This window comes from Eretmochelys imbricata, chromosome 9 (genome assembly GCF_965152235.1).
Source record: "Eretmochelys imbricata isolate rEreImb1 chromosome 9, rEreImb1.hap1, whole genome shotgun sequence".
In the NCBI taxonomy this organism is placed as follows: Eukaryota; Metazoa; Chordata; order Testudines; family Cheloniidae; genus Eretmochelys; species Eretmochelys imbricata.
Window position 1 is genome coordinate 25,180,242 of NC_135580.1, and position 25,349 is coordinate 25,205,590.

The 25,349-nt window shown below is 42.3% G+C and overlaps 1 protein-coding gene across 1 annotated transcript in view; it reads right to left on the reverse strand.

The window, feature by feature from the left end:
• Nucleotides 1–10,370: 10,370 nt before the first annotated feature.
• The window catches only part of MME (membrane metalloendopeptidase), a 60,631-nt gene continuing 45,652 nt past the window's right edge, over nucleotides 10,371–25,349 (reverse strand). The window contains exons 18-23 of the mRNA XM_077826674.1: nucleotides 24,806–24,925; nucleotides 23,917–24,050; nucleotides 18,824–18,889; nucleotides 15,465–15,560; nucleotides 14,998–15,074; nucleotides 10,371–10,470 (exon numbers count right to left, since the gene is read on the reverse strand). Of these exons, the coding sequence (XP_077682800.1) occupies nucleotides 10,371–10,470; nucleotides 14,998–15,074; nucleotides 15,465–15,560; nucleotides 18,824–18,889; nucleotides 23,917–24,050; nucleotides 24,806–24,925 (593 nt within the window). The remainder of the gene's footprint in view (nucleotides 10,471–14,997; nucleotides 15,075–15,464; nucleotides 15,561–18,823; nucleotides 18,890–23,916; nucleotides 24,051–24,805; nucleotides 24,926–25,349) is intronic.

Below are 25,349 nucleotides of genomic sequence, written 5' to 3' on the forward strand. Positions count from 1 at the left end.
CAAGCCCTTGTGCAGCCAGATCCCGCCCTGCACCCAGATCCCTCACTGAGCCGCCTGTATCCAGATTGCCCCACACAGAACCCTCTCAACCCACACCTGAATCTCCCCCACTAAGTCCCTCCACATTTGGATTCTGCCTTGCTAAGCCTGCCTGCTCACACCTGGTGCACCTGGCATGGAGGGCCAGGGTTCTGGGGTGTTTCTGGGGCAGGCCCTGGGCCTTGCACTGTGTCAGGGTTGGGCGCAGTCTCACTACTCAGTCCGGGTCCTGCGGGGGAGCTGCACAGTGATCTCCCACCTCTGTGCCTGTGCTCCCCAATGCCATGCTGGAGGCTTCACATTTATTTGACAAATACAATTTTCAGAATTTAAAAATATTGTGCACAGAATTTTTATTTTTTTGGTGCAGCATGCCCTCAGGAGTATAGCATTCAGGACACGCTACAAATCCTGTCTATTTCCCCAGGTCTTTTTCTGATGGGGTGAGTTGAATGGGGAGGGAAGTGGGTTGAGGATGGAAAGCTTTAGTTTTTAGTCTGGATGGGGTTTGGGAGTGATTAGTCCATTGGTCTATGCCTGTACAATCACTCCCCTTGTGCTCCATACTGAAGGCATAAGGGGCCGGGTGGACTAACACTTCTTACTGCTGCATGGCCTGAGTTGGAATCCTCTGTGTATTTTTAGTGTTTGTGGTTTTTTCGTTCAGATACTATACTTTAGTTTCTCTCTGCCTCAGGGACCCTCTCCCTGGAGAGAAGGACTATGCCTAGAGTCCTGGGATTTAAGACTGTCCTGGGGTTTAACTCCGTTGGTGGTGACAAACATCAGCACTGCCTTTACTGCCTGGGGGAGGCTGTTATCTCTGCCAAGTGCAGAATTTGCAGCGTCTTCCCTCCCTGAACCAAGGAGGATGAGAACTTCGACTGAGGAAGTACCTCAGGGAGAAGACCATGAGACTCTCCTCCCCCGTTTGTACATTGGCTTCAGCTTGCAATGAATTGGAAAGGAGATGACCAAAGGAGATAAGATGTTCACAGGAGATGGAAGCCAAGGATGGAACCTTCAGGGAAAGCAAAGTGGAGGGGTTTAGCGAGAGAGGAAATTCGCATTTGACATTCACTAATAAGGAGAAATTGAAATGCTCAGAGATTAGCATATTTGTCTTTCATGTACACCTTGATACAGTCAGTGTGAGATTCTCTTTTGCTAAGAAAATTGAGGAAGAAGCAGTTGATCCATGCTTTATGGGACATCAGTTAGTTTTTTCTCCCAGACATGGTGTCTCTGTTAATGCCACTTTCATTCTACATGCATTTTTCCTTCAACAAAACCAACCCAAACCCCAGATTTTCATTGGCGACATTATAGCATTAGGAGCCATGTGCATTTTATGGAAAATACAGACACTTGGTAGCACATTGTTTCCATCACTGGTACGTTGTTTATTCATCATGGTTAAGGCTACGATTTTGTCACAGAGGTCACGGTGATCATGGAAATCGTGAATTTGAATAAAGTCCATGAATTGTTGGTAGTTGCTGTAAAAACTGAGTGGTGTTGCGACCTAGTGCACAGGGTTGCAATGCCACTCAAATGTGGCCTGTCTCCATCTACAGAGGGGTGGACAGACCAAACCTGAGAGGCATTGCAATCCCATGTGCCAGGTTGCAAAGCCTGGAGCAGGGAGCTGGGCCTAGCTCTGTGGCAGAGGAGCTGTGGGTGGTTGCAGGGTGAATGTGGGGTGGGCTTGCACTCCAATCTTCCCCCTTTTTCTGACTTATTGTTTTTTCTCCCATACCTCTGCCAGGAAATTTACTAAACATTTCTGTGCCAAAATTGTGGACTTTATAATGGTTATAACTTCAACTTGTAAATCTGACAGTTTATTGTACAGTGAGCTCTACAGAGATCCAATGCAGTCACCCACAAGTTGAATTCCTGCTGTGAAATCTTCAGGGCATTTAAATGTTTGATTGAGGAAGCAGTAAAATATAAATGTAGGAGTCAGTGACATTTCCTTGGCCTGTTGTTTTTAAGGCCTTTGGTAAACACTTTCTATCTTATATGTTTTATAGGGCATATCTATAAATATTTCTTTGACATATTCATGCTTAGAGAAGGAAAAACCTCATTGTGGTTAATTAGTTTGCATGCTGTGATGAAAAGTGTGTTTTGATCTTCAGTGCTGTTAAATGTCAAATATTTCACCTCTGAATGAGGAGTGTTATGGGTTTTTTTTTAAGAAAACCAAGATTTTGCCTTCGCTTGAGTGAAAGAATCATATTCACTGCCTCATGGCTGAGTAATGAGGCTGCTTCTAAATCAGAATATTCTGTTGTTTCAGTTACTAAACCTGCTTATTAAAAACAAGGGAGAGTACAGCATGCACATTAATAGCACTTCTGCTTGAACACTTGAAGTCAGAATTTTCAAAAATATCTCGTCGCCTAAATCACCAGCTTGGTGCCTAGTTGAGCATCTGAATGAAAGGTGGGGGCATAAGTGATTTTCAAAGGGATGTCAGAGGTATAGGTAGGAGTCCTTCCTCCGAGGCATCCCTTACCCAGTTTAAGAAACCCACATGGGTGCTTATTCCTTTACACTCCCTGTCTTCCATTCATGGTCATATGGAAAACCCCTCCCATTGGTTATTCCTATTTTCAAAAGTGACTTAGGAACCTAAATCAATGTCATGCAGGCTCCTCAGTGCCTAAATAACTTTTGAAAATGGGAGTTAGGTGCTTTTAAAAATGTTACCCTTACCTGTTGTCCAGGTACCTCATGCAAGTTCTAAATAAGTAACATGTGGTTATTTCTTGGAAGCTCTGTGTAGGCACACTGAACTTCGATTTCATTTGCCCATGTCAGAAAGATCTGCCACATTCACCGAGCACACAATTAACATCAAACCAGTGAAACTATGTGTCAAGGTTCCTTCCCCACTCTGAACTCTAGGGTACAGATATGGGGACCTGCATGAAAACCTCCTAAGCTTACTTTTACCAGCTTAGGTTAAACTTCTCTAAGATACAAACTATTTTACCCTTTGCCCTTGGACTTCCACTGCCACCACCAAACATTTATCTGGGTTTATTTTTATTAGGAAAGCATCGTTTGGAAACGTCTTTCCCCCCAAAATCCTCCCAACCCTTGCACCCCACTTCCTGGGGAAGGTTTGGTAAAAATCCTCACCAATTTGCATAGGTGACCACAGACCCAAACCCTTGGATCTTAGAACAATGAAAAAAAACATTCAGTTCTTGAAAAGAAACATTTTAATAGAAGAAACAGTAAAAAGAATCACCTCTGTAAAATCAGGATGGTAAATACCTTACAGGGTAATTAGATTCAAAACACAGAGAATCCCTCTAGGCAAAACCTTAAGTTACAAAAAAGACACACAGACAGGAATATTCATTCTATTCAGCACAGCTATTTTCTCAGCCATTTAAAGAAATCATAATCTAACACATACCTAGCTAGATTACTTACTAAGTTCTAAGACTCCATTCCTGTTCTGTCCCCGGCAAAAGCATCACACAGACAGACACAGACCCTTTGTTTTTCTCCCTCCTCCCAGCTTTTGAAAGTATCTTGTCTCCTCATTGGTCATTTTGATCAGGTGCCAGCGAGGTTACCTTTAGCTTCTTAACCCTTTACAGGTGAAAGGATTTTTCCTCTGGCCAGGATGGATTTTAAAGGTGATTACTCTTCCCTTTATATTTATGACACTATGTCATTTCATTTTTTCACACATTTTCTTTTATATTCTGTATCTCACTGGAATTTAACATACTTCCTTCCCCACAGCCCATTGTCACAGACGAATGGACTGTAATATAAAACAAAACAAAAACCACACTCACCACACAAAGGGTCAGCTTCCTCCAGGACAGAACTGACTTCCTCCACCAATTCTGCAACATTAACAACCTCCCTCAGAACACTGTCCTTGCCACCATGGATGTCACTTCCCTGACACCAACATCCCTCACAGTGGTGGCATAGCTGCCTGCCTCACATATTTACAAGGCAATAGACAACCCTCAAATATCCACCCAAACACATCTCCAAACTCATCCATTTCATCCTCACCCATAACAATTTTACATTCAACAACAAACACTTTATCCAAACCATGGGAACTAGGATGGCTCCCCAATGTACCAAACTCTTCATGGGCCACCCTGAAGAAGAATTTCTGGACAAGTGCACTATGAAACTAATGATATACCTGAGATACATCAATGATATTTTCATCCTCTGGACAGACTACTTAAATTCCATCATAGATTTCTACCACAACTTCAACAACCACTACCCGTCCATTATTCTCTCTCTGGAACACTCCCACACTAACATTAACTTCCTGGACACCACAATCAGCTTCAACAATGGAACCTTACATACATGTGTATAAAAGAAACCCATGGATCACCCTGCCTACCTTCACAGATCCAATAACAGCCTCAAACACACCAAGAAGTCTGTTATCTACAGCCAGACCACAGAATATGCTCTGAGGAGAAAGTCCAGGATATACACCTTAACATACTCAAAACCGCCTTCACCAAACAAGATACTTCACCAGAGAAGTAGACTGCATCATGAAATAGGTCACTGAAAGACCCCAAGAGAACCTGCTTCAATACAGAAAGAAAACCCCCTCTGACTGCACACCCCTCGTTGTCACCTACCAGATCAATAAATCTTTCTTGACACCCCCCAACTTCTAACCTTCAAACAACCCTCCAACCTCTCCAAGTTCATTATCAGAAGCAACCTGCCCAGACCAAGACACACCAACTCAAAGTGGCACCAGACCCTGCCAGAACAACAGATGCAAAACCTCCAGACATATCTCTGCTGCTACAATGATCAACACCCTCCCAAAAACCACCTTTCAAGTTCTACACATGCCTATTACCTCACCAATGCACTAAATGCCCCAATAACAACTATGTGTGTGAAACCAGACAATAACTATGCTGTCAAATGAATTCACACAGGAAAATGATGAAGGACAAAGCTATCACCTGTGGGTGAACACTTTTCACACAGCAATCACTCTATATCTGACCTTTCAGTCCTCATCCTCAAAGGGAACCTGCACAACACAATGTGGGAGCTTAAATCTGTAACTTTGCCAGACACTAAAACTCATGGTCTTGATAAAGACACTGGATTGATGGCTTATTACAACAATCTGTAATCTACTAACCCCTCTTTCTGTCCTATGCCTACAAGGGCGATAACCAGCCACTTCACCTGGTATGTTCCCTTAGCACATATTCTAACTACTTATGCTAAACTATGTGTTCAATCTTGTATTTAGCTGTGACACTCTGAGTACCTTTCTCATACCTGAGGAAGAGCTCTGTGTAGCTCGAAAGCTTGTCTCTCTCACCAACAGAAGTTGGTCCAACAAAAGATATTACCTCACCCACCTTATCTCTCTAATAAGAAAAAAAAAGGCAGACAATGAAACATAGGGGAAAAATCACAAAAGAGAAATCTGGCCTCAGCAAGTCGTCTGGCCCAACTGTGATAGGGGTAGAGGTTCTGCTTCATCAAACAATTTTTCTGCTGCTGCTGCTGTGGCCAGTGTTTTTTGGGTACTTTCCATAAGATGAGTTGCTTCTTACTGCCAGCCTGAGAGAAACAACTGTACTACTGAGCAACATCATTGGCCATGTATTCCCCTCTCCTTCTCCACTAAGTTAGCTGTCTTCTCATGCTGAACATGGCTAAAACAGAGCTTCTAGTCTTCCCCAACCAAGCCTCCCTACTACTTCTTTTTTTGGTTACTAGGGAAAATAACACCATCCTTGCCTGCTTCTCATCTTCAGCTTGGACGTCTCTCTAGGTTCTCACCTCCAGGCTATGTCTAAATTTTGCCGATTCTTTATGTAGACCATCTATAAGATAGGGCCTTTCCTGTCCACCCAGCTAAAACTTGTGCAAGCTCTCATCATCACATGTCTTGATTACTGCAACATCCTTCTCTTTTTCCTTGACAAATGCAATCCTGCCCCACTCATTTCCATTCAGAATACTGAAGCAAAGATCATTTCTCTAGTCTGTGGCTTTGACCATGTCACTTTCTCTTTGCATTCCCCATTGTCTCCCCCTTGTCTATTGCATGAAACATAAGCTGCTTGTCTTCACTTTCTAGGCCCTTCACACTCTAGCCTCACGCTACCTATCCTCTCTTATTTGTTACCAAGCTGTTGACACCAGCCTCCAATGCACATTTGTTAAACTTTCCAACAAGCACCTTTGTGCTTTCTCATGCTGTCCCTCGTACTAGGGAAAGAAGAGGTTAAAGAATATTTAGATAAGTTTGATGTATTCAAGTCAGCAGAACCTAATGAAATTAATTGTACGGTGCTTCAGCTAGTTTCTGAAGTACATCTTGGAACCATTAGCGATTATCTTTGAGAACTCATGGAGGATGGTTGAGGCCCCAGAGGACTGGAGGAAGGCAAACAAAGTACCTATCCTTAAAAATAAAAAGGACTTGGAGAATTATAGACCACTCAGCCTAACCTTAATTGGAAAGACACTGGAACAAATTATTAAACAATTAATTTGTAAGCACTTAGAGGATAATAGGGTTAAAAGTAATAGCCAACAAGGAATTGTCAAGAACAAATCATTACTTAATTTTTTTCTTTGAAAGGGTTACTACCCTGGGGGTGGTTGGGGGTGGGAAGCACTAGGCATGATATATCTTGATTTTAGTAAAGCTTTTCACATAGTCCCACATGACATTCTCATAAACAAACTAGGGAAATGTGAAACACATGAAAGATTGTGAAGCATTCAGACAATACAATAATGGAGGCCATATAAGTACCTAAGATAATAGATAGAGTGGGGTGAGAGAGGGATCCAGTAGAGAGAGAAATCCAATACACAGTTGTCTTTTTTTTCTTGTTATTTCTATCCTGTAATCTCCTTTCTTTGGGGCCATTATGTGATACTTTAGGCCCGAAAGGTGTTCTGTCACTGCCTGCCCTGTAACCATGGGTGCCTCTCTGCTGTACAGCTTCGGCTCAGAGCCCTGATGCCAACAGCACGGTAGCCTCACCCTGGCTTTGATCATCCTGGTTACTCCTTGTCGGGTGACACCAACAGTCTTTCCGGTCCTGAGTCTCTCTAAAACTGTTGCCTCTGTAGCCTCCAGTCCCTCTCACTGGGCCCTCACAGAAGATATTCAGTTTGCTGCCTCCAAAGAGACACCATACATACCAGCCTGCTAGTTTAGCCGAAGGTCCGCCCACATGTAGTTGAAACACACAGCATTCAGATAGTTTGTGGTAAAACTAAAACGAAGTCCATTAACCAAAAATTTAGGATTAAGTGGGTTTCTAGTACAAATGAAAGAAATATGAAAAGTTACAAACTAAACATGCTTTCTAGTGACTAAATTTAACTTCAGGAAGTTACAGTTTGAATATCAGGAGGTTTATCACCTATCTTCAATTTCCATAGACTTTCAGCCTCCTTGGTTGAAAACCTCTATTTGTTTTTCCTCAGATGTACGAGAGCCCTGGCCACTTGTATCTGTCCAGTAATGGATACCAAAATGGCTCTCTATCTTTGCTTATATCTTCCAAAGTTCAATGACCTTATCTCCAGGAGGTTTCCTGGAGTTGCATCTTCCATCTCCTGTTGTTAAGAGGCCATCCCCCACACTGGTTTGCCTGATGACTTTACATTTACATGCAAGGTAGACAATTTCATTGTCTCTCCTTGCTCAATTTACTTTGGAAACACATTCAAGAACCACATACTTTTGTCTAAGGTGGGGGTGTCTTAAACCCTGTTTGCCAAACACATTTTAAGAAAATATTTCCAACACATATTTATAATTCATATATCACCTGTACATACACCACAAAATAATATTAATGACCAGCGTGGCACCAGTTTAGATAAAATATCTTACAGGGCACCTTTTAGGTACAGATTAGGACAATAGCGAGTTGGAGCAATGAGTGTGCCAAGCCTGATATGAGTTATATTATGGTGTGCCCTCTGCCAGTTGGCACTGAGGGGCTCCCTAGGTCAAACATTGCTATCCCCTTTGCTGTGCCAACAGGGGGACCCAGATGGAGTGGAACTGGGATTAGAGTTCTCTTGTGCAAAGTGGGGTGTAGAATTTGGAAAGCCAGCTCAGGGGTCTACATTGGGAATACAGTGCAGAGCCAAGTTGTGTGGGGCTCTGTCAGGATCTCCGTACAATGGGCTTTGGCAGCGCAGAGCTGACAGATGGCCTGGGGGCTGCCACTATGTTGAGCCACTGCTGTTGTCCTTTGTCGAGTGGTGATGCAGTGGCTGGTGAGCTGCAGTAGCATCCACAGAGTATTTTTTCCTCTTGCTCCTCCACTACGCCTGACTACTTAGGCAGGGTACAGGAAGAGGACTTGGTGCTCTATGTTTTGATGTATTTTGTTTGTCAGCCTGGTGTGATGAACGCATGTGAGACAAAGACTAGCATAGTCCATTCTGGTGTAATTTCCCTAGGTTCCAAATTATCCATTTATTTTTTTTAATTATCATCAAATAATTTGAGTTCTCATGTTAATCATAACAGGCACCCCAGGAGTTTGGAATTTCTGTACCTCTACTGCAGACGACACATCTTTGTTACTGCACATCTCCCACAGAAAACACACATACACTGCAGTCATTGTAGACAATAATGAGCAGTTGGCTCATAATTTCAATTTATTATCAAAAGGTTTTCCTCAGACGACAAACTTGGAAAGCTAAAATGAACATAGTTTTACCCATTATAGAAGTCATTGGAGGTATCTGGTGTTTATTTTTGGAAGTCTTAACTAGCTTCGATAGAAGAAGCAGTAAGTTCTTGGCAACCTGCAGGAGGGCATTTCATATGTATCATAGTGTATTTAAAGCCTTTTGCCAGTACCAATTAAGGATCCAATCTTGCAAACACTTGTATAACTCTAATGACATAACCAGTCTCATTGACTTCAAATGGACTACTGACATCAACAAAGTCAAAGTATTTACTGGATCAGGCCCTAAAAATTGAAAAAGTGAGTCTCAAGAGTTGTTTTTTGGTGCATCCCTTTAGAGATCTGTTTTATAGGCTTTGTCATTTCATATCATACTATGTGTAACTAAAATTTCTCAATTATATGCAGCCACTGATAAAATATATAACAATAACTTCAAGTCATAAGTGTAGCTCAGAATTAAATATAAAAACTATGATTTATATATTATTACAAATCTTTTTAAAAGACCAAGTTTAGAGAAAGCAAGACAACTCTTAGAAACCTGTGAAGGGGTCTTTGATCACAACATTACTGATTGTAAACTCAAAAATTAATAAATTAGCTACATTTTCATTTTGGCTGGAAGGCGGTAAATAAAACCAAGTAAATAGCCTTTAAGCATTGGAATAATTACTGAGAAATTATTTAAGTGAATTACAACAGGTCTTTGGACTTTTCTCATATAAATCATTTCAAGTAAAAATGAAAACAAACATTTGGTAGAACACATTTATCATGACAGAAGAGGGTACAGAGTCTGACATTTTTTAGATGAACTGTTGTCTCATTATACTTTGATGTCCAAGCAGTAGCATAGCCAGGGGGGGAGCGACCGCTCCCCCTCTGAGCACAAGTGGCGCCTTTTTAATTTATAGGCTCCTTTTTTAATTTTTACTCACCCGGTGGTGCTCCGGGTCTTTGGCGGCGGGGGCCTTCACGCGCTCCAGCTCCTTGGCAGTACTTCGGCAGCACGGGCCTTCACGCGCTCCGGGTCCTTGGTGGCATTTCGGCGGCAGGGCCCTTCAGTGCCGCCGAGGACCCGGAGCGCCGCCCGGTGAGTACAAGCGGGTGGTACCTTTTTTTTATGTCTGCTGCCCTGTTCGCTCCACCTAGCTACGCCACTGTGTCCAAGATAATGTGTTACTTAATATCTTCTTCCTCCATCTGATCAGAAATATCAGTATACATTCTCAAAGGAGTAGGTGATTAAGTGTTCCCCAGTGAGAATAAAAAAATCTGTAGACCAAATGGGAAACAGAATTAAACTATAATAACAATGTTGTTTAAGAGTGAAGAAATAGGTAAACAATTAAGTGATTTATATTTTGCAAGGTTTGGTCATAAAAAAGCAGTTTATATATTATATTTGCTGCCTTGGCTATAAACCTTAATTTGAAGAATTGATTGTTTTGAATTTCTGATCTCACAGATATTGTTGGTTTTTTTGTCCACTAACAAATGACTTTTGTAGCACATTTCCTTCCCCCAGTCCTCCCAGTAAGTTCCAAATTTCTGTTTGCCTGGAAGTTTGTCCTTGGGGTGCCTGGTTTATAGCTGTCACCAAACACGGCACTTTTTTGCAGGGTCCATGTACTCCGTTGTGGTGCATGAAAAGGCCTCGGTAAACTCTGCAGAGTTCTGCAATGATCCTATGATCCTTTAAAACAAAAACAAAAAGAAGTTGGCACCACTAATTCTCTTTAAGACCCAACTTAAAATAAAACCGAACTGTTATTTTCTGCACCTCAAAATATTTCAGGAAACATCCATAAGCATTTTCAGGTTATCCCCCTTTCTCCTCTAAAATGGTAGTGGCCCACCTAAATTTTTATTTTTCCAGTTTGCACATTCCCTATCACATATAAAAGAAGGCGACCCGTAGAAACACAGGCCTGATATTATTTCCATTGATGTCTATTGGAGTCAAACTCTCATTGACATAATAGGAACAGGGTAATGGCCTTTTGTTCGTTTTGCTGGCAATTTTTCTGACAGCTCCATTTGTGCTTTAAGTCCTCTGTAAAAGTAGGTAAAACCTAGAGCTGGAGGAATATTGAAGATGTTTTTTGTTAGTATTCATTCCATTTGACTATAGTCATGCCCCTTTTTCTGGTCACTGCCCACAAATATTCTAGTGAACAAGTTTCCTGGAAGAAATGTTGACATAAACAGTAGATTTTAAGTGAATTTTGGGAAATGCTAGTCAAAAGCAATTTTCAGATTTGTATTGTGAAACCTGACTCTGAGAATTACACCCTTCCCAGGGCAGAAATATACCCTGTGACCTATACATCTAGTCAAAACAACTCCAGTATTTAGTGTCAAATATCAAATAGTGGCACTGAATTGATTGTGAAGCAAGAATTATTTGCAGAAATCATTTTCTGAATAATTTCAATAACAATTAGATTCAATATAATCAAGAACTGTCTGTGGAAATTGTGAGCAGTAATAGAGGTGAAGCAGTTTATCTGATTACATTTGTTACAAATTACTGGATCGGCCCTGTAAAATCAAAAGGGGAATATTTGGTAAGTATTTTCAGGAGCCATCAGCAGCACATGGGACCAAATAGAAGAGAGAGAAGACAAAGATTGCTTTCTAGTAAGTGATCCAGCAAAGCCTTGACCAATCCCAGGGCTGGAGCTACTGAAGTAGGATTTTGCCAAAAACATAGCCAAAAACATTCTGTGTGTCATAAAATCTTACTTATAGCTGTCATTATTTTTGATCTATTGGCAGTGGAGAGCAAATCCTGCTTGCTTTAGTTATGTCACTAATACCAATAAGGTGAGTCAGATGAGCAGGATTTGACTTGTATCTGTCATTATATCTGATTTGTTTTAAAATGGAATAACAATCAAATGCAAATTATCTGAAAAATTACTTCATTTCTTTTTCCTCCTTTAGATACCAAAAATCTAAGGCTTCCTTTCATATTTATTTTATTATACTTAGATATTGTATTCTATTGCTACATTTATTCTAATTGTAACAAATGTAATCTGATCAACAACTTCAGGTATATACAAGCTTCTGTCATTCTCCATCCAGTGCTCAAAACAACCAATCCATACGTTAAAAACATATAATGCAAATAACAAAGCAATATAAAGAACTGCCCATCCCACCTTGACAGAGAAATAAATCAGCTCCAGCAAATGCAACAGGCATAAAATAAACCTATACATTTTGAGTCCATATGACTTTTTGATACAAAGTCATTAATATCCTGGTAGTTTTATATGTTTAAGTTAAATATGTTGTAGTTTTAGATACAATTCTAATATGTACAAAGATGCTTTAGATTTTAGAGCTTTATGTTGGGCCTGATCCTGCAAATCATTACTGAGGCAAGCTGTCCCAGCAATATCAGTGAGATTTCTCATGTAAGATGACTTGTGTGAGTAAAGGTTTGCAGGATTAGGCACGTTTCGTTTGTAGCCACCTATATAGATATAAAAACAGTAGTGAGACTTAACGTATGACATTGAAGCAAAGTGCATCCAAATATAAATGCATAAAGACATCAAGCCGATCACAAGAACGAATGAACTGTACAAATTAATAACACAAATATGAGGCAAAGCTATAACGAACTGCCACAGATCCTCATTAACATTGTGCCTAGATTCAGCGGCTTGCAGGAGTTTTAAATATAATTGCCTTGGGGAGAGGTTTGCAGATAACACAGAAATGCCCACACCAAAATGCCAATTAATGACAACAGCAGGAACAGTCACTGCTTTCACCAAATATTTGAATATGTGGGATAAGCAATAATTCTCTGGTAAAGAGAGGGGGTTAAGAAAAAAAGCCCTTTGGAAGTGATGTGCTGAACTGTATCAGAAGATAATGTGATCAGCGGGAGTGCAAGTGCTGTAGGGTTCACAATGATTTTTGTGGCTAGCACAGGTATTGTGGCATCTACCATTCTGACGAGACTTAGCCGATCGGATATAGAAGAACAAACGCAGTGTTTTTATGTTGTTCAAACGGAATGTTGTGCTGGTTTAGGTTAAAATTTAAGGGTCCTAATCAGCCCACACCGCCTGCAACTTCTGGGTACCAAAGCCTCATAAGTTGGGCCCTATCAAATTCACAGTCCATTTTGGTCAGTTTCATGGCCAAGGGTTTTTAAAATTAGTCAATTTCATGTCTTCAGATTTTTACATCTGAAATTTCAAGATGTAATCATGGGGGTCCCAGCCCAAAGGTGGGAGGGTCGCAAGGCTATTGTGTATGTGGGGGTGTGGGGTGTGTGTGTGTGTGTGTCATGGGATTGCCACCCTCACTTCTGCCCTGGTGCTGGCAGGGGCACTGCCTTCAGAGCTGGGCAGCCAGAGAGGAAGGCTGCTGGCTGGGCACCCAGCTTAAAGCCAGCACCAGCACAGAAGTGAGGGTAGCAGGGGATGGGGGATGGGTTACCATCTCTGTGGTTTTCCCAGCAGTCTCCCACCCAAATCGGGGGCTGACAGCTGGAGCTGCAGCCTCTCCGCATGGGGGAGGGTGACAGCTGGAGCTGCAGCCTTTCCGTGTGGGGGAGGAGAGGTGACATCTGGAGCAGCAGCCTCTCTGGGTGGGGAGGACACAGCTGGAGACGTGGAGCTTCCTGCAGCTGGGGGAGACCCCAGAGGTGGGTCTGACCTGCCCTGGGAGCAGCCCCTGCAGGGGAAGAGGAAGTCAGGCAGCCTAGCTGACTCGTTAGACTGTCAGGAGTCCTGAGCAAGTGCAGCTGCAGGGCCTTCCTCCTGACACCCCCTCACACACAGAGTCAGCTTTCTCCAGAATGGGTTGACTTGCCAGGAGGAAGGCCCTGCACCAGCTCAGTACTCCTGACAGCCTAACCAGTCAGCTAGGCTGGCCGATGGACCGCCCTGCCTGACTGGCTGAGGAAGCTAGCAGGATGGTCCTTAAGCTCAGCAGCAGCAGCAGGTTGGTGGTTGCTCAATGCACATGTCCACAGAGTCTCTGCTTCTCTGTGCTTGTCTCTCTCCAAGCCCTTCTCCACCACTGCTTCAGCCTAGACCTTGCCCTGCACCCAGTCCTCTCCCAGCTTTGCTCTTGGCTCTGAGCCAGCCCTACTGCTGCCTTCCCTGACTCCTGGTAATGCAGTTCTGAGCCTTGGCTCTGATTTCTGGCTCCCACTCTGTCTTGACCCTTGGTTCTGGCACCTGGACTCTGATTTTGGTTCTGACCTTTGGCCCTGGTTCTGACCCTATTTCACCCCTTGGCTCTGGCATTTGGACTCCTACCACTAGGCATGATCACCTATGACTCAGTTACCTGATGGGAGGAAAAGTAAACCAACTCTCCATCACGCCACAGTGCGTGGGTCTGTTGTTGCTCATGGGGTGGAGAATCTCTGTTACCAGCCTTTTTTTCTTCCCTCTTGTTAGGGAGAGGGAGGGAACAGGGACCTTGTTTCCCTTGTGTTTGTACAGTGCCCAGTACAATGCTGCCCCAGTCCTGTTTGTGGCCCTTAGACAGTGCCTCAGTACAATTAAATAATAATAATGTAGGTCTAAGGATGCAGTCACACTGTCTGTGCCATACCAGTGAAGGAAAAGACCCAATCCAGACAATAAAAAGCAAAACAAAAGGACCCCTAGAGTTCTGGAGGGTGCTCCTGCTTCTGATTTGGTGTGATGCCTGCGTACCTTTAGGCAAAGAGCTCCCACCATAGAAAAAGGCCCATCCTCCTCCCTTCTATTATCCCTGTTTGTGGGGAGACCATTTGATTTCTTCATCTTTCCCTGGCTGAGCCCTCTCTCCTTAGAGCTGTCAAGAGAGACATACAAACTGAAATCCTTGCCCCGATGAAGTCAGTGGGAGTTTTGCCATTGACTTCAGCAGAGCCAGGATTTCAATCCTAGCCTTCAGGCCACGCAGCCCCTTAAGTCACTTCCTTCTCTGTCTTTCGGCCATCTTGGGGAGAACCTTTGCAGAGGCTTAAATGAACATGATCATAGGAGGCAACAAGGAAAGGCCACAGGCCTGGACGTCTGCAATCTATTCCCGGCTCTGTCACTGACCTGCTGTCTGACCTTGAGATAGTATTGTCACTTCTTTGTGTCACATCCATAAAATGAGGATAATGATACTTGCCCTGCTTTGTAGAGTGCTTTGATATCTACAATGAAAAGCTATCTTACAGCCGAGGATGATGATTATAAACACTGACCTGAATTTGCCTGGGCTATGCGTATCAGTTTTAATGGAGTTGACAGCATATTCTGGACGGTATGTTCCACACCATATCTAGAAACGTATCAGAAAGAAAGTGATTTGTTGTGAATAAGATTTTTCAGGAGAAGTGCTGCTTTAGTTTTATTATGAAACATTTAATGCTGGAGAACACATTTCAAATTGGACCACAGTGAAAAAATGCGGATTCTATAAAATCCCACATACTGTAGTACACTTTCACGGGCATTTGAGCCTAGAAGACTGTGCCTAGCAGACTTACTCCTGCATGAATTCACGTGTGTAGCTAGGATTAACATCCTGTCTGCTTTGCTCTGGACACTGCTCAATTTAACAACCCTGCCAGCTCTTGTTAGAATGAGAAAAGTCAGACTGCTGTTCAGCTTACGGTGAAATTGTAACTCAAAATGATTTTCAAACCTCCAGTCAAGAAGGATACAATACCTGTGCAAAGTTCACGAAGAACAGCTGCTTATGGTTCATGTCAAGCCCGGGAAGCAGTTTTTCTTTTCCGTTTTTTTTGACAAAGTTTTCGTAGGCCTGCAAAACGAATGGAGCAGAAATGTTATGGTTTCCTATTTCCCTTATCAAAATGGCACTTTAATGAGAAGGAACATGGATTATTTGACATACTACAGCAAGACTATTTTAGGTATCCTCTCTGGCTGAATGCCACCCATGTGCAGAAAAAGAGTGGCCAGCACAGGAAAGAAATGCAATGATCTGATTGACACAGGGCCTGATTCTCCTCTTAGATCAGTTTTACAGTGGTGCAGCTCCACTGAGTTCAGGTAGTTACTCCTGATTTATACTGGGGTAAGTGAGGGGAGGATTAGGTCCAAGGAATGCAATTTACTGGTAGAAAAGTAAACACAGCGATATCATTGTCTCAGTAGGACAGGTGTGATAGCTGGCAATATATCATGCCCTCGACATCCAGACGTCATGCACCTTTTTATAGGAAAGATAATATATAGGAGAATTGTGTTTGTATGACAATAACTGTAGAGGCACAAACTCTAGATCAGTGGTTCCCAAACTTGTTCCGCCGCTTGTGCAGGGAAAGCCCCTGGCGGGCCGGGCCGATTTGTTTACCTGCTGCGTATAACCTCCCCACTTCAGCAAGCTTTACATTAGTTAATATTTTATCAGATCCCATTTAACTGTCATGTACTCATGCTGCATTTCCCAGCATTACTAATTACCTACGGCTCGATTGTCCCCTGCCATGGTTATATCCAGGGTTTACATTCTTATTGAGTATTTTCTGGAGTCCTCCCCCCACATCCCTCTCCCAAAATCCTATAAAAACTCCAGCGGGTTTGAAAATGTTTACCGGAGCTCTGCTCCGGACAGTACCAGCTGAATTTTAGCCCTGCTCATATCTCCTTGTGGACAGGGGGATTGAACTTCCACAGAAAAGAGTGAGGGGCCAACTTCCAAATCTGGCAGGCCCCATGGAAGCTCTGACCCTCAGCACCTTGGGCTTGTGCATGTTCCTTCGGAGCCACTCTAACAGAGACTACCCCACCACAGCCCCCAGAGGGGCTATGTAGAAAAGTTAATGCAGCCTGATATTGTGCTGTCTTCCTAAAGTACAGTGCATGAGCCCAGAATAAGGAGACGATGTTCATCTCACCCACCCACTCTTCCTCTCAGACCACCTGGACTATGCAGAGTGCTCTGCTGGCTAGGTGCATGGACTGCAGCGTGGAGTGTACTGAGCTCCTTCTGTGCATGAAGGACCCCTCTGTGCCTGGGCTCCAGGGGGCACAGTCTGTCTCCAAGATGATTAATGTGTAAACAGAGGCTTTATTCTGCTGTTTAATCAGCTAACATTTCTAACCTGATCCTTTCCATGATACTACAGTTAGAGCTGTGGGGTAACAAGTTGCAGGAAAAATCACCATCTTCTCTGATTTCACACAATACACAAATGTGTCATTCTGTTCCCAAATTCTTTGTTTTCTCCATGAATGTAAGTAATTTCAAGTTATTTAATTAAATCCATAGGCTGTTACCACAGGAATTATGACAATGCTTCAGTTATAAGACCTCTTTGATCAGAATCTGGTCTGACTTACATGGTGTAAATGTGGAGTAACTCCACTGCTCTTGCTCCATATTTACACCATAGGCGATCAGAATCTGATTCATACCTATGTCTGGTGTAAAACTGATTTTGTGGTGACAAATGCAACATTTCCTTATGAAAAAGGAAATTTTCCCTAGGGCTACTTTTATGAAAATGCAGGCCACTTTTCAGGCTGTAATTAAGTTGATTTGCTAGTTTGTGGATTCTTTTTATTTTGAAAAGAAAAAAAAGTGTTCATTGGCAGAAATGGTGAAACTTTTCCCTGAACTAAATTCTTGTAAAAAATCTGTTGTCATCCAGTGAAACTTGCTCCTTTCACATGTTCATAATACAGACCATATCTGTGATATCACAGTAACTCTGAAGACCCAGTTTCTTCTTGGTAGTACTGCTGACTTGCTATTATTCCCTGTGCTAGGTTTGCTCTGGGCTCCCATTGACTTGAGACAGGATAATATCCTGTGTATTTGTGCTTTCCTGTTTAAATGCTACATAAACCAGGTCTTGGATTTAGCTTGTATGTAGCAGTATGACATACCAGCTCCTCTTTCTGGCTGCTGCCGCCTTGTCCAGAATCTAAGCTTTCCAGGAACTCCCTAGTGAACTGAGTATAACTGATGCAGTGATTCCTGTGTTTGCAGAACTTGAAACAATAGCTCTGAGAGGTCTGAGCTGCCCCATTTGTTCCAGGGGTGCTCTGGTATGGAGTGATATTACATAAAGTGTCAACACTGTGAAATATTTCACTCTGATTAAAGTGGAAAAGGAGAGGGTGGGTCATATTATGAGGATCTACATCATCTGCTGTGATGGAGAACTCACTGTGGTGCCACAAGAGTGGAACTGGGAAAGTACTGCCATTTTACCATCCCAAACCCAAGAAGCCTAGAAGAGCCTAGCAAGGCATCTGGGCCTAGGGTTGCCAACCCTCCAGGATTGGTCTGGATTGGTCCAGGATTGGTCTGAATTGGCATCAATTTCCCGGTGACTACTGAAAGCAATCCAGGAGATTTTAATAGGGTATTTTAAGAAAATGACATTATGTAATATTGGAAAAAAAAAATCTCTGGAATAGCTTCAGTCAGAGTTTGCAACCCTATCTGGACCCGCACCCAGGGGTAGCTTGGCACACAGAGCTGATGGGTGTATATGGACCTCAGTAAGGGGAAACCAAGCCCTGAAAGCAAGCAGGATCATATTTTGAACATCTGAGCAATCTACTGTGAATGGCGTTCCATGTGGGCAGAGACTGTTTTGTGGGAGGAACTTGGAAGACTACCATTACCTTTCGCTGCCATTCATAAACAAGAATGCTGGTGAACAGACATAGACAACAGGTCAATATGATCATTTCAGTCAGGTTAAAGTTTGTGTGGGATTGATTCACTAAGTGTTTTCATTCTGCAAATTCTTTATGCCCAATCAATAATAGTGAGAGAGAGCTAGAGAGAGCTGTAATGGGCAATAATAAATAAAAGAGCACTAGGAATAAAAAATCCCTTCCCTAAAGTGAGTAATATACTGAACAAAAGGTAACAAAGTTTCAGTTGTTTTAGAAGCTGACTTGGTGACAGAGAATTACAGTAAAGTGTCCTTCTGTCTTTGCCACACATAAAAATTGCTCCCCCCCCCCAAGGAACTTTAATAAATGTGTTTCAACAGTAATAATCTCAACTGTGAAGACAAAGAGAAAATGGATCTTTCTCACCTTATACGCTTGTCTAACACCCCCGTTATCAGCAATGTTTTCTCCCAGAGTATTGATTCCACTCAGCTGCAAAGAGAGAAATGAAAAAGTTGCTGGTTTTCTTGCAGGAAAAGCTTCTCTATCCTGGGAATTACAGTGCTAAACTTCTGAATATCTCCTGTTTATTTACCCACTTTGGCCTTGACTAGCAGCCTCAGGTTCCAAAGCAGAGATGAGTGAATGGCAAAAGTTTCAAGCAAGCCCTCCCAAATTTCAATGTTTAACAGAAGATTTATGTTAATGCATCTGAACATTCTCTGCCTCCCTTGTCTCCAAACCCTAACTCCAAACTCCCTCTCGATACAATGAGCATTTTATGGCTGTCATATCTTTCTTGCCCAGACTCTCTGATGTCTGCTGATTAATTCACTCTTTCTTGTTCTTTGTGTCCTTAAAATCTAGCTTCTTATCTTTCTCAAACCCATCCCCCTTACTTCTGCTATAATCTCAACGGTGGGTCTGGCTGATTCTGTGGGGCTCAGTGTGGCTTTTGTCATCACTGCTCAAGGTCTCCAGGCCAGTGGTGGCCAGAATACACTGGAAACCCATGAAGCAGGGAAGACCCAGACTTCATGATGTTGGAAGACATCAGTTAACAGAACCAAGACTGGCAAATCTGCTGGAACCTTACTAGGAATTTTGCTGGATATCAGGCAAGGTGGGTGGCCCCTTAGCTTCATGTTCTAATCAACATGCTGGGACAGATCCTCAGTGGGTGTAAATCAATGTAGTAACACTAAAGATAATGGAGCTATGCTAGTGGAGAACCTGGCTCTTTATTTTTATTGAACAACTTTGCCAATCCTTAATCCAAAACTGCATGTCATCTGAAGTCATAAAACTGCAACTCATCATTAGATTCAATTCTGAGGGTGGATAAGTATCAGGACAAAAACCTGTGCTGTCATTTCCCCAAATGATTTTAAAAGGATTCTGGTGATCTTATTGGTATAGCTGATAGATTGAAAACTCCTCTGGATGGGAGTTTGTCTTTTGCACGTTCTGTATGGCAATGAACAGACTTGTCAGCTGTCAACAAAGAGACAATAAGAGTCAAAGGTACAGCTGGGAGCAACCCCTCATTTATCACTTGCAGCAGGAGGTTCCATCCCATTGAAACTCTGTTCTTTAGACAAACAGCTTTCAGCACTGCTGAACACTGCATGTGATTATCTGGAGAAGTCCCAAATAAACAAGACAGATGTTGTAAGTAACTGGCCTTTCACAGTGGAATCAGGTGCTATTGTAAACACCTTCCACCCATTTACTGTCCAACAGTGTTTCAGGGGCTCATCCTCATTTGCTGTGTGGCCTTCTCTGTGAAAGAAACAACAACACAAACTGCAAAGCACATTCGTGCCGTACAAGCCCTTACAAGCTGTCCACAGAGAATGCAGGCAGCTCAGCAGAAACTTCAGGTGAAAGAGAATTGAAACTCAGTCTTTTAAACGTGTGAAATGCAAGTTTGGAACTCCAAAGGCACTCAGTCTGTTTTACCTCTGTCTAGTTCTATCAGCCTTTCTCAGCTAGTCGAGATTCTTAGGGCTCTTTCTGTGTCAACATTTCTTTGCGCTGTTTGGTTAGGAGGATGTTTTTTTCTCAGTGCATTTTCAGTTTGAAGGAGGTTCACTGGGAGAAGTTCCTTGGGACAAGTCACATACTGCTGTTCTAGTGAACCACCAAACCTGGTACAACCCCATGCACATGTATGCATTCCAAACCGTGGATTGTAGATACATGAGATTTAACACTTATTCATCGGCTTTTCTGTGGTGATATCTGAGTGCCTCACATACATTAATGAATTCATTCTTACAACATCCTGATGAAGTAGGGAAGTGATGTTATCTCGGTGTTACAGATGCGGACTGGGGACAAAGAGAGCTTATATGATTTGCCCAAGATCACACAAGGAAATCAGCAAATTCAAGATTAGAACCCACCTAACCCTAAATCCTAATCCAGGTCTTTAACTGTAAAACCCTTCCTCTATGAGAGAGCCCCAATTGTTTGAATGCCAACTTTGCTTAACTTCACAGCCTGTGAATATATGCAAAATGGTTCTGACAAATTCATGAAGCTGTTCAAATTGAACTTTGAAGGGTTCACAGCTCTGCTTAGACTCTAAGCAAATTCCAGACCAAAGGAGTAGAGGAGACTGCAGCAATGGAAGGAAAATGTGCTAATACAGGTCTCTGTTTATAAGAGAAATAGAAATACACTGATATGACTGAGTATCCTTCAATACTTTTTCAACTGAAAATTTTGCCATTTGAGTTAAATGGGCTGGACTCATATTCAGTTAAAAAAAAGAAGACAGATGTTATCGTCACCTGCTTTTATGAGTTAATGGAACGATAAACATACACAAACAGACTGAGGGCCTGAATCTGCAAGCCTCTACTTATTCAGGACTCAGGAACTATAGTGATGAATATCATAGCTCTCTCCAGACTCATTGGAGGCCTGTCTCTACCTGGTTTGGGATCTGTGCTGCTGACAATGCAGGGAGAGAGACTGAGTGGGCCAGGGAAAGTAGCAAGTACGATGAGTTTAGACTGGGAGGTACATTTTCCCCACCTCCAGCTCCAAGGAAATGAAGCCAAAAATAAATTATCTTTCCTGTTCTACCAGGAAGTTTAAGTGGGAACAGATGGCAAAATCTGCAGATGACTCACACATATTTAGGTTAGCCAAGCCCAGAAAAGACTGTGAGGAATCTGAGATACCTAATAAATCTAGGCAAATGGGCAATACAATGGCAAATGAAATTCAATGTTGAAAAATATAAAACAGTGCACCCTGAAGGGAAAAATGTAAACACTTTACAAAGTTCTAAATTAACTGTATCAACTCAGGAAAGGATATGGCATACATGTACACAGCTCAATGAAAACCTTTGCCCAGTGTGCTACTTCAAGGAAGTAAATAAGATGGTAGGAGGTGGAAGAAATAAGATGGGGAATACAGAAAATATCATAATGCCCTTTCCTAAATCAGTGGTGAGTCCTCATCTAGAATATTGTGTAAAGTACTGGTCAACCTATCTAAAAAAAGTATATTGAAAAACTAGAGGGGGTTCAGAAAAGGGCAATCAGAAACCATCTCATGAAGAGAGATTGAAAAAAGATTGAATTGTTTATCTCAGATAGTTGATGAGTAAGAGAGGGGACTGTTCGTAAAATAATAAAGGGAATAGAGAAGGTAGATTGGGGGCTCCCTGTCTAGTAACACAAGAACAAGGGCACATTCATTTAAACAAAAAAGTGGCAAATTCCAAATTAATAAAAGGAAATACTTTTTCACACAATGCACAGTTACAGTGTGGAACTTCACAGCAACAGAAAGCCATTGAGGCCAAGAACTTAGCATGATTCAAAAACAAGTTAGACACTTTATATGGAAAACAAGGCCATTCAGAGTTGTAATAGTTAATTCTCACAAATTTAGGAAGGGATATTAAACCTCATGCTTAAGAGTTTAAAACAATCTCTAAATATTAGAGATTAGGAAGAAACCTAATGTGGGGACAGATTATCTGATGGGTTCCTACTGCAGGGTTCTGTGTTCCTGTGAGAAACTGAACTACCTTTAATTACGTAGAGGTGGTCCCTCTGTGACATTCTGTACCTTGGGGGAGCACTCTGTAACCCTCATATTCCTCATTTTTATATAATAGTGATTTTACATATAAAGCGTGCCTTGTAAGGGGAAATGTTATGATCTGCTGAAAGTCATTTTTCTATCCATATATGTATATCATTAATGCATATTAATGCATCAACAATCATTGTCCAGCAAGGGAGTTACAATTCAATGACTCACCTGCATCAGGAGAGGTATTTCCAGTAGGGATAAGAAGGTTTTAGTACCGTTATACAAGGCACTGGTGAGACCTCACCTGGAATATTGTGTGCAGTTCTGGTCTCCCATGTTTAAGAAGGATGAATTCAAACTGGAACAGGTACAGAGAAGGGCTACTAGGATGATCCGAGGAATGGAAAACTTGTCTTATGAAAGGAGACTCAAGGAGCTTGGCTTGTTTAGCCTAACTAAAAGAAGGTTGAGGGGAGATATGATTGCTCTCTATAAATATATCAGAGGGATAAGTATCGGAGAGGGAGAGGAATTATTTAAGCTCAGTTTCACCAGTGTGGACACAAGAACAAATGGATATAAACTGGCCACCAGGAAATTTAGACTAGAAATTAGACGAAGGTTTCTAACCATCAGAGGAGTGAAGTTTTGGAGCAGCTTCCAAGCAGTGGGGGCAAAAGATCTATCTGGCTTTAAGATTAAACTCGATAAGTTTATGGAGGAGATGGTATGATGGGATAACATGGTTTTGGTAATTAAATATTCATGGTAAATAGGCCCAATGGCCTGTGATGGGATATTAGATGGGTTGAGATCTGAGTTACCCAGGAAAGAATCTTCTGTAGTATCTGGCTGATGAATCTTGCCCATATGCTCAGGGTTTAGCTGATCGCCATATTTGGGGTCGGGAAGGAATTTTCCTCCATGGCAGATTGGAAGAGGCCCTGGAGGTTTTTCGCCTTCCTCTGTAGCATGGGGCACGGGTCACTTGCTGGAGGATTCTCTGCTCCTTGAAGTCTTTAAACCACGATTTGAGGACTTCAATAGCACAGACATAGGTGAGAGGTTTTTTGCAGGAGTGGTGGGTGAAATTCTGTGGCCTGCGTTGTGCAGGAGGTCAGACTAGATGATCATAATGGTCCCTTCTGACCCAAATATCTATGAATCTATGGCTTTCAGGGCTCAATGCCGGTGCAGATTTGCAGTCACAAACCATGGTCTTACAAAGGGGGGGGGGTAAATACTGACCCCTGCTGGATCAGACCATATGTATGTGATCTTCTTGGAGATGTCATCCACCAAAGTCTCCTTCCACAGGTTTTTCTGAGGGAGGCTAATCTGGGCCATACACCACCATGGCACTACTCTCATATATAAGAGTTTGTGGGACTGGGCCTTAAATGTCCATCTAATTTCATTTAAAATGACATTGTATAGACAAATTATGAATGACCTACATGTTGTCCACCTGCTAGGTCCCACGAAAAGTTTCCATACTGGTATACCATACACTGCGACTGATCCTTAAAATGTTTTGCTGATTCTGGAGTCCACCAGTCTATGAGGTCTCCATTCTCATTAAAATTTCTACCTGTAAGGATATGTACACAGAATGATGTATGTAAGAAACAAGCTGATGATGCAATAATGAAGGGCAATAAAAGTTACTTTCTCAGTTACAAGAAAATATATTACAGTGTAATTATCCATGCAAATAGGTGTTTCTGTAATGAAGCAATCACAGAAATGATGCCTTTTTTCTTCTTTCCAAACAAGCCTGTGTTCTAGCCAGGAAGGAAAGGTACGGTTGCCTAGAACATAAGGCTCTCTCCACAACAACATACAAAGGGCTTTGGGAATAGCCCGGGGAAAAAGCAGGAGAGCCACTGGTCAAAAAACCATGATGGAGGGAGAGCATGTGCTGTGCTACTGCTCAGGAGTGACGGAAGCTTCTTAAAGGTGGCGTGGGGGCATCAGTGCCAGAACCAGGGTTCCGCCCCCTGTGGCGCCCTTTCCCCCCAAGGCCCTGCCTTCATCCTGCCTCTTGTCCCCAAGACCCCACCTCCTGCTTGCTCCTCATTTTTAAAAGTGGTGGGGCCATGGCCCCCTGGACCTGCCTGTTCTGGTGCCTCTGCTCCTGCTGCAGCCTTGAGGCTACCCTAGCGCCTCTGTAGTGCTTTGGCTGTTGCTCTCCAGAGACCACCAGTGCAAATCACAAGGAAATAGGATTGGGTCCTAGAAGCACCTTCTTTTTATCTGCTACCTTGAATGACTAGACTGCAAAGTATGCAGTCAATAATGTAATATCTACCAAAATGATTATCCAATAAAAACTCTGAACCTTACCATTGTCGTCAAATCCATGAGTGATTTCATGGCCAATGACCATACCAATGCCACCATAATTCAGTGATTTGGATTGAGAGGCACTGAAGAAAGGTGGTTGCAAAATGCCTGCGGGGAAGACTGCAAAGGAAGAAAACACAGTAAGATGCTGATTCATTATTTCATGCATTCAACTTTAATAAAGTAATTCGTTCATATGGGATCACTTACAAGAAATGTACTTTATTACAGAATTATTTACATGAACTTCCGTGAGGAAGTCAAGCTGTTTGCCCTCAAATACAGCAAAAAGGGTAAATATATTTACATGTGGAAGCTCTGTGAGAAGTGAAGATAAATGAAAAAAAAAAAAATCAAACATGGGGGAAAGGGAAACATCCCTTCAAACATTTGCTTGGGAAAGGGAAACATCCCTTCAAACTCACAACTGGATCTTCGCTGTTTTACATTGGATCTGCGCTGTTATGTGCAGCAAAAAGAAGTAATGGTACTTAGCTATTATACAGCATTTGGCACCCCCAGACCGATCTAGCAATGTTAATTA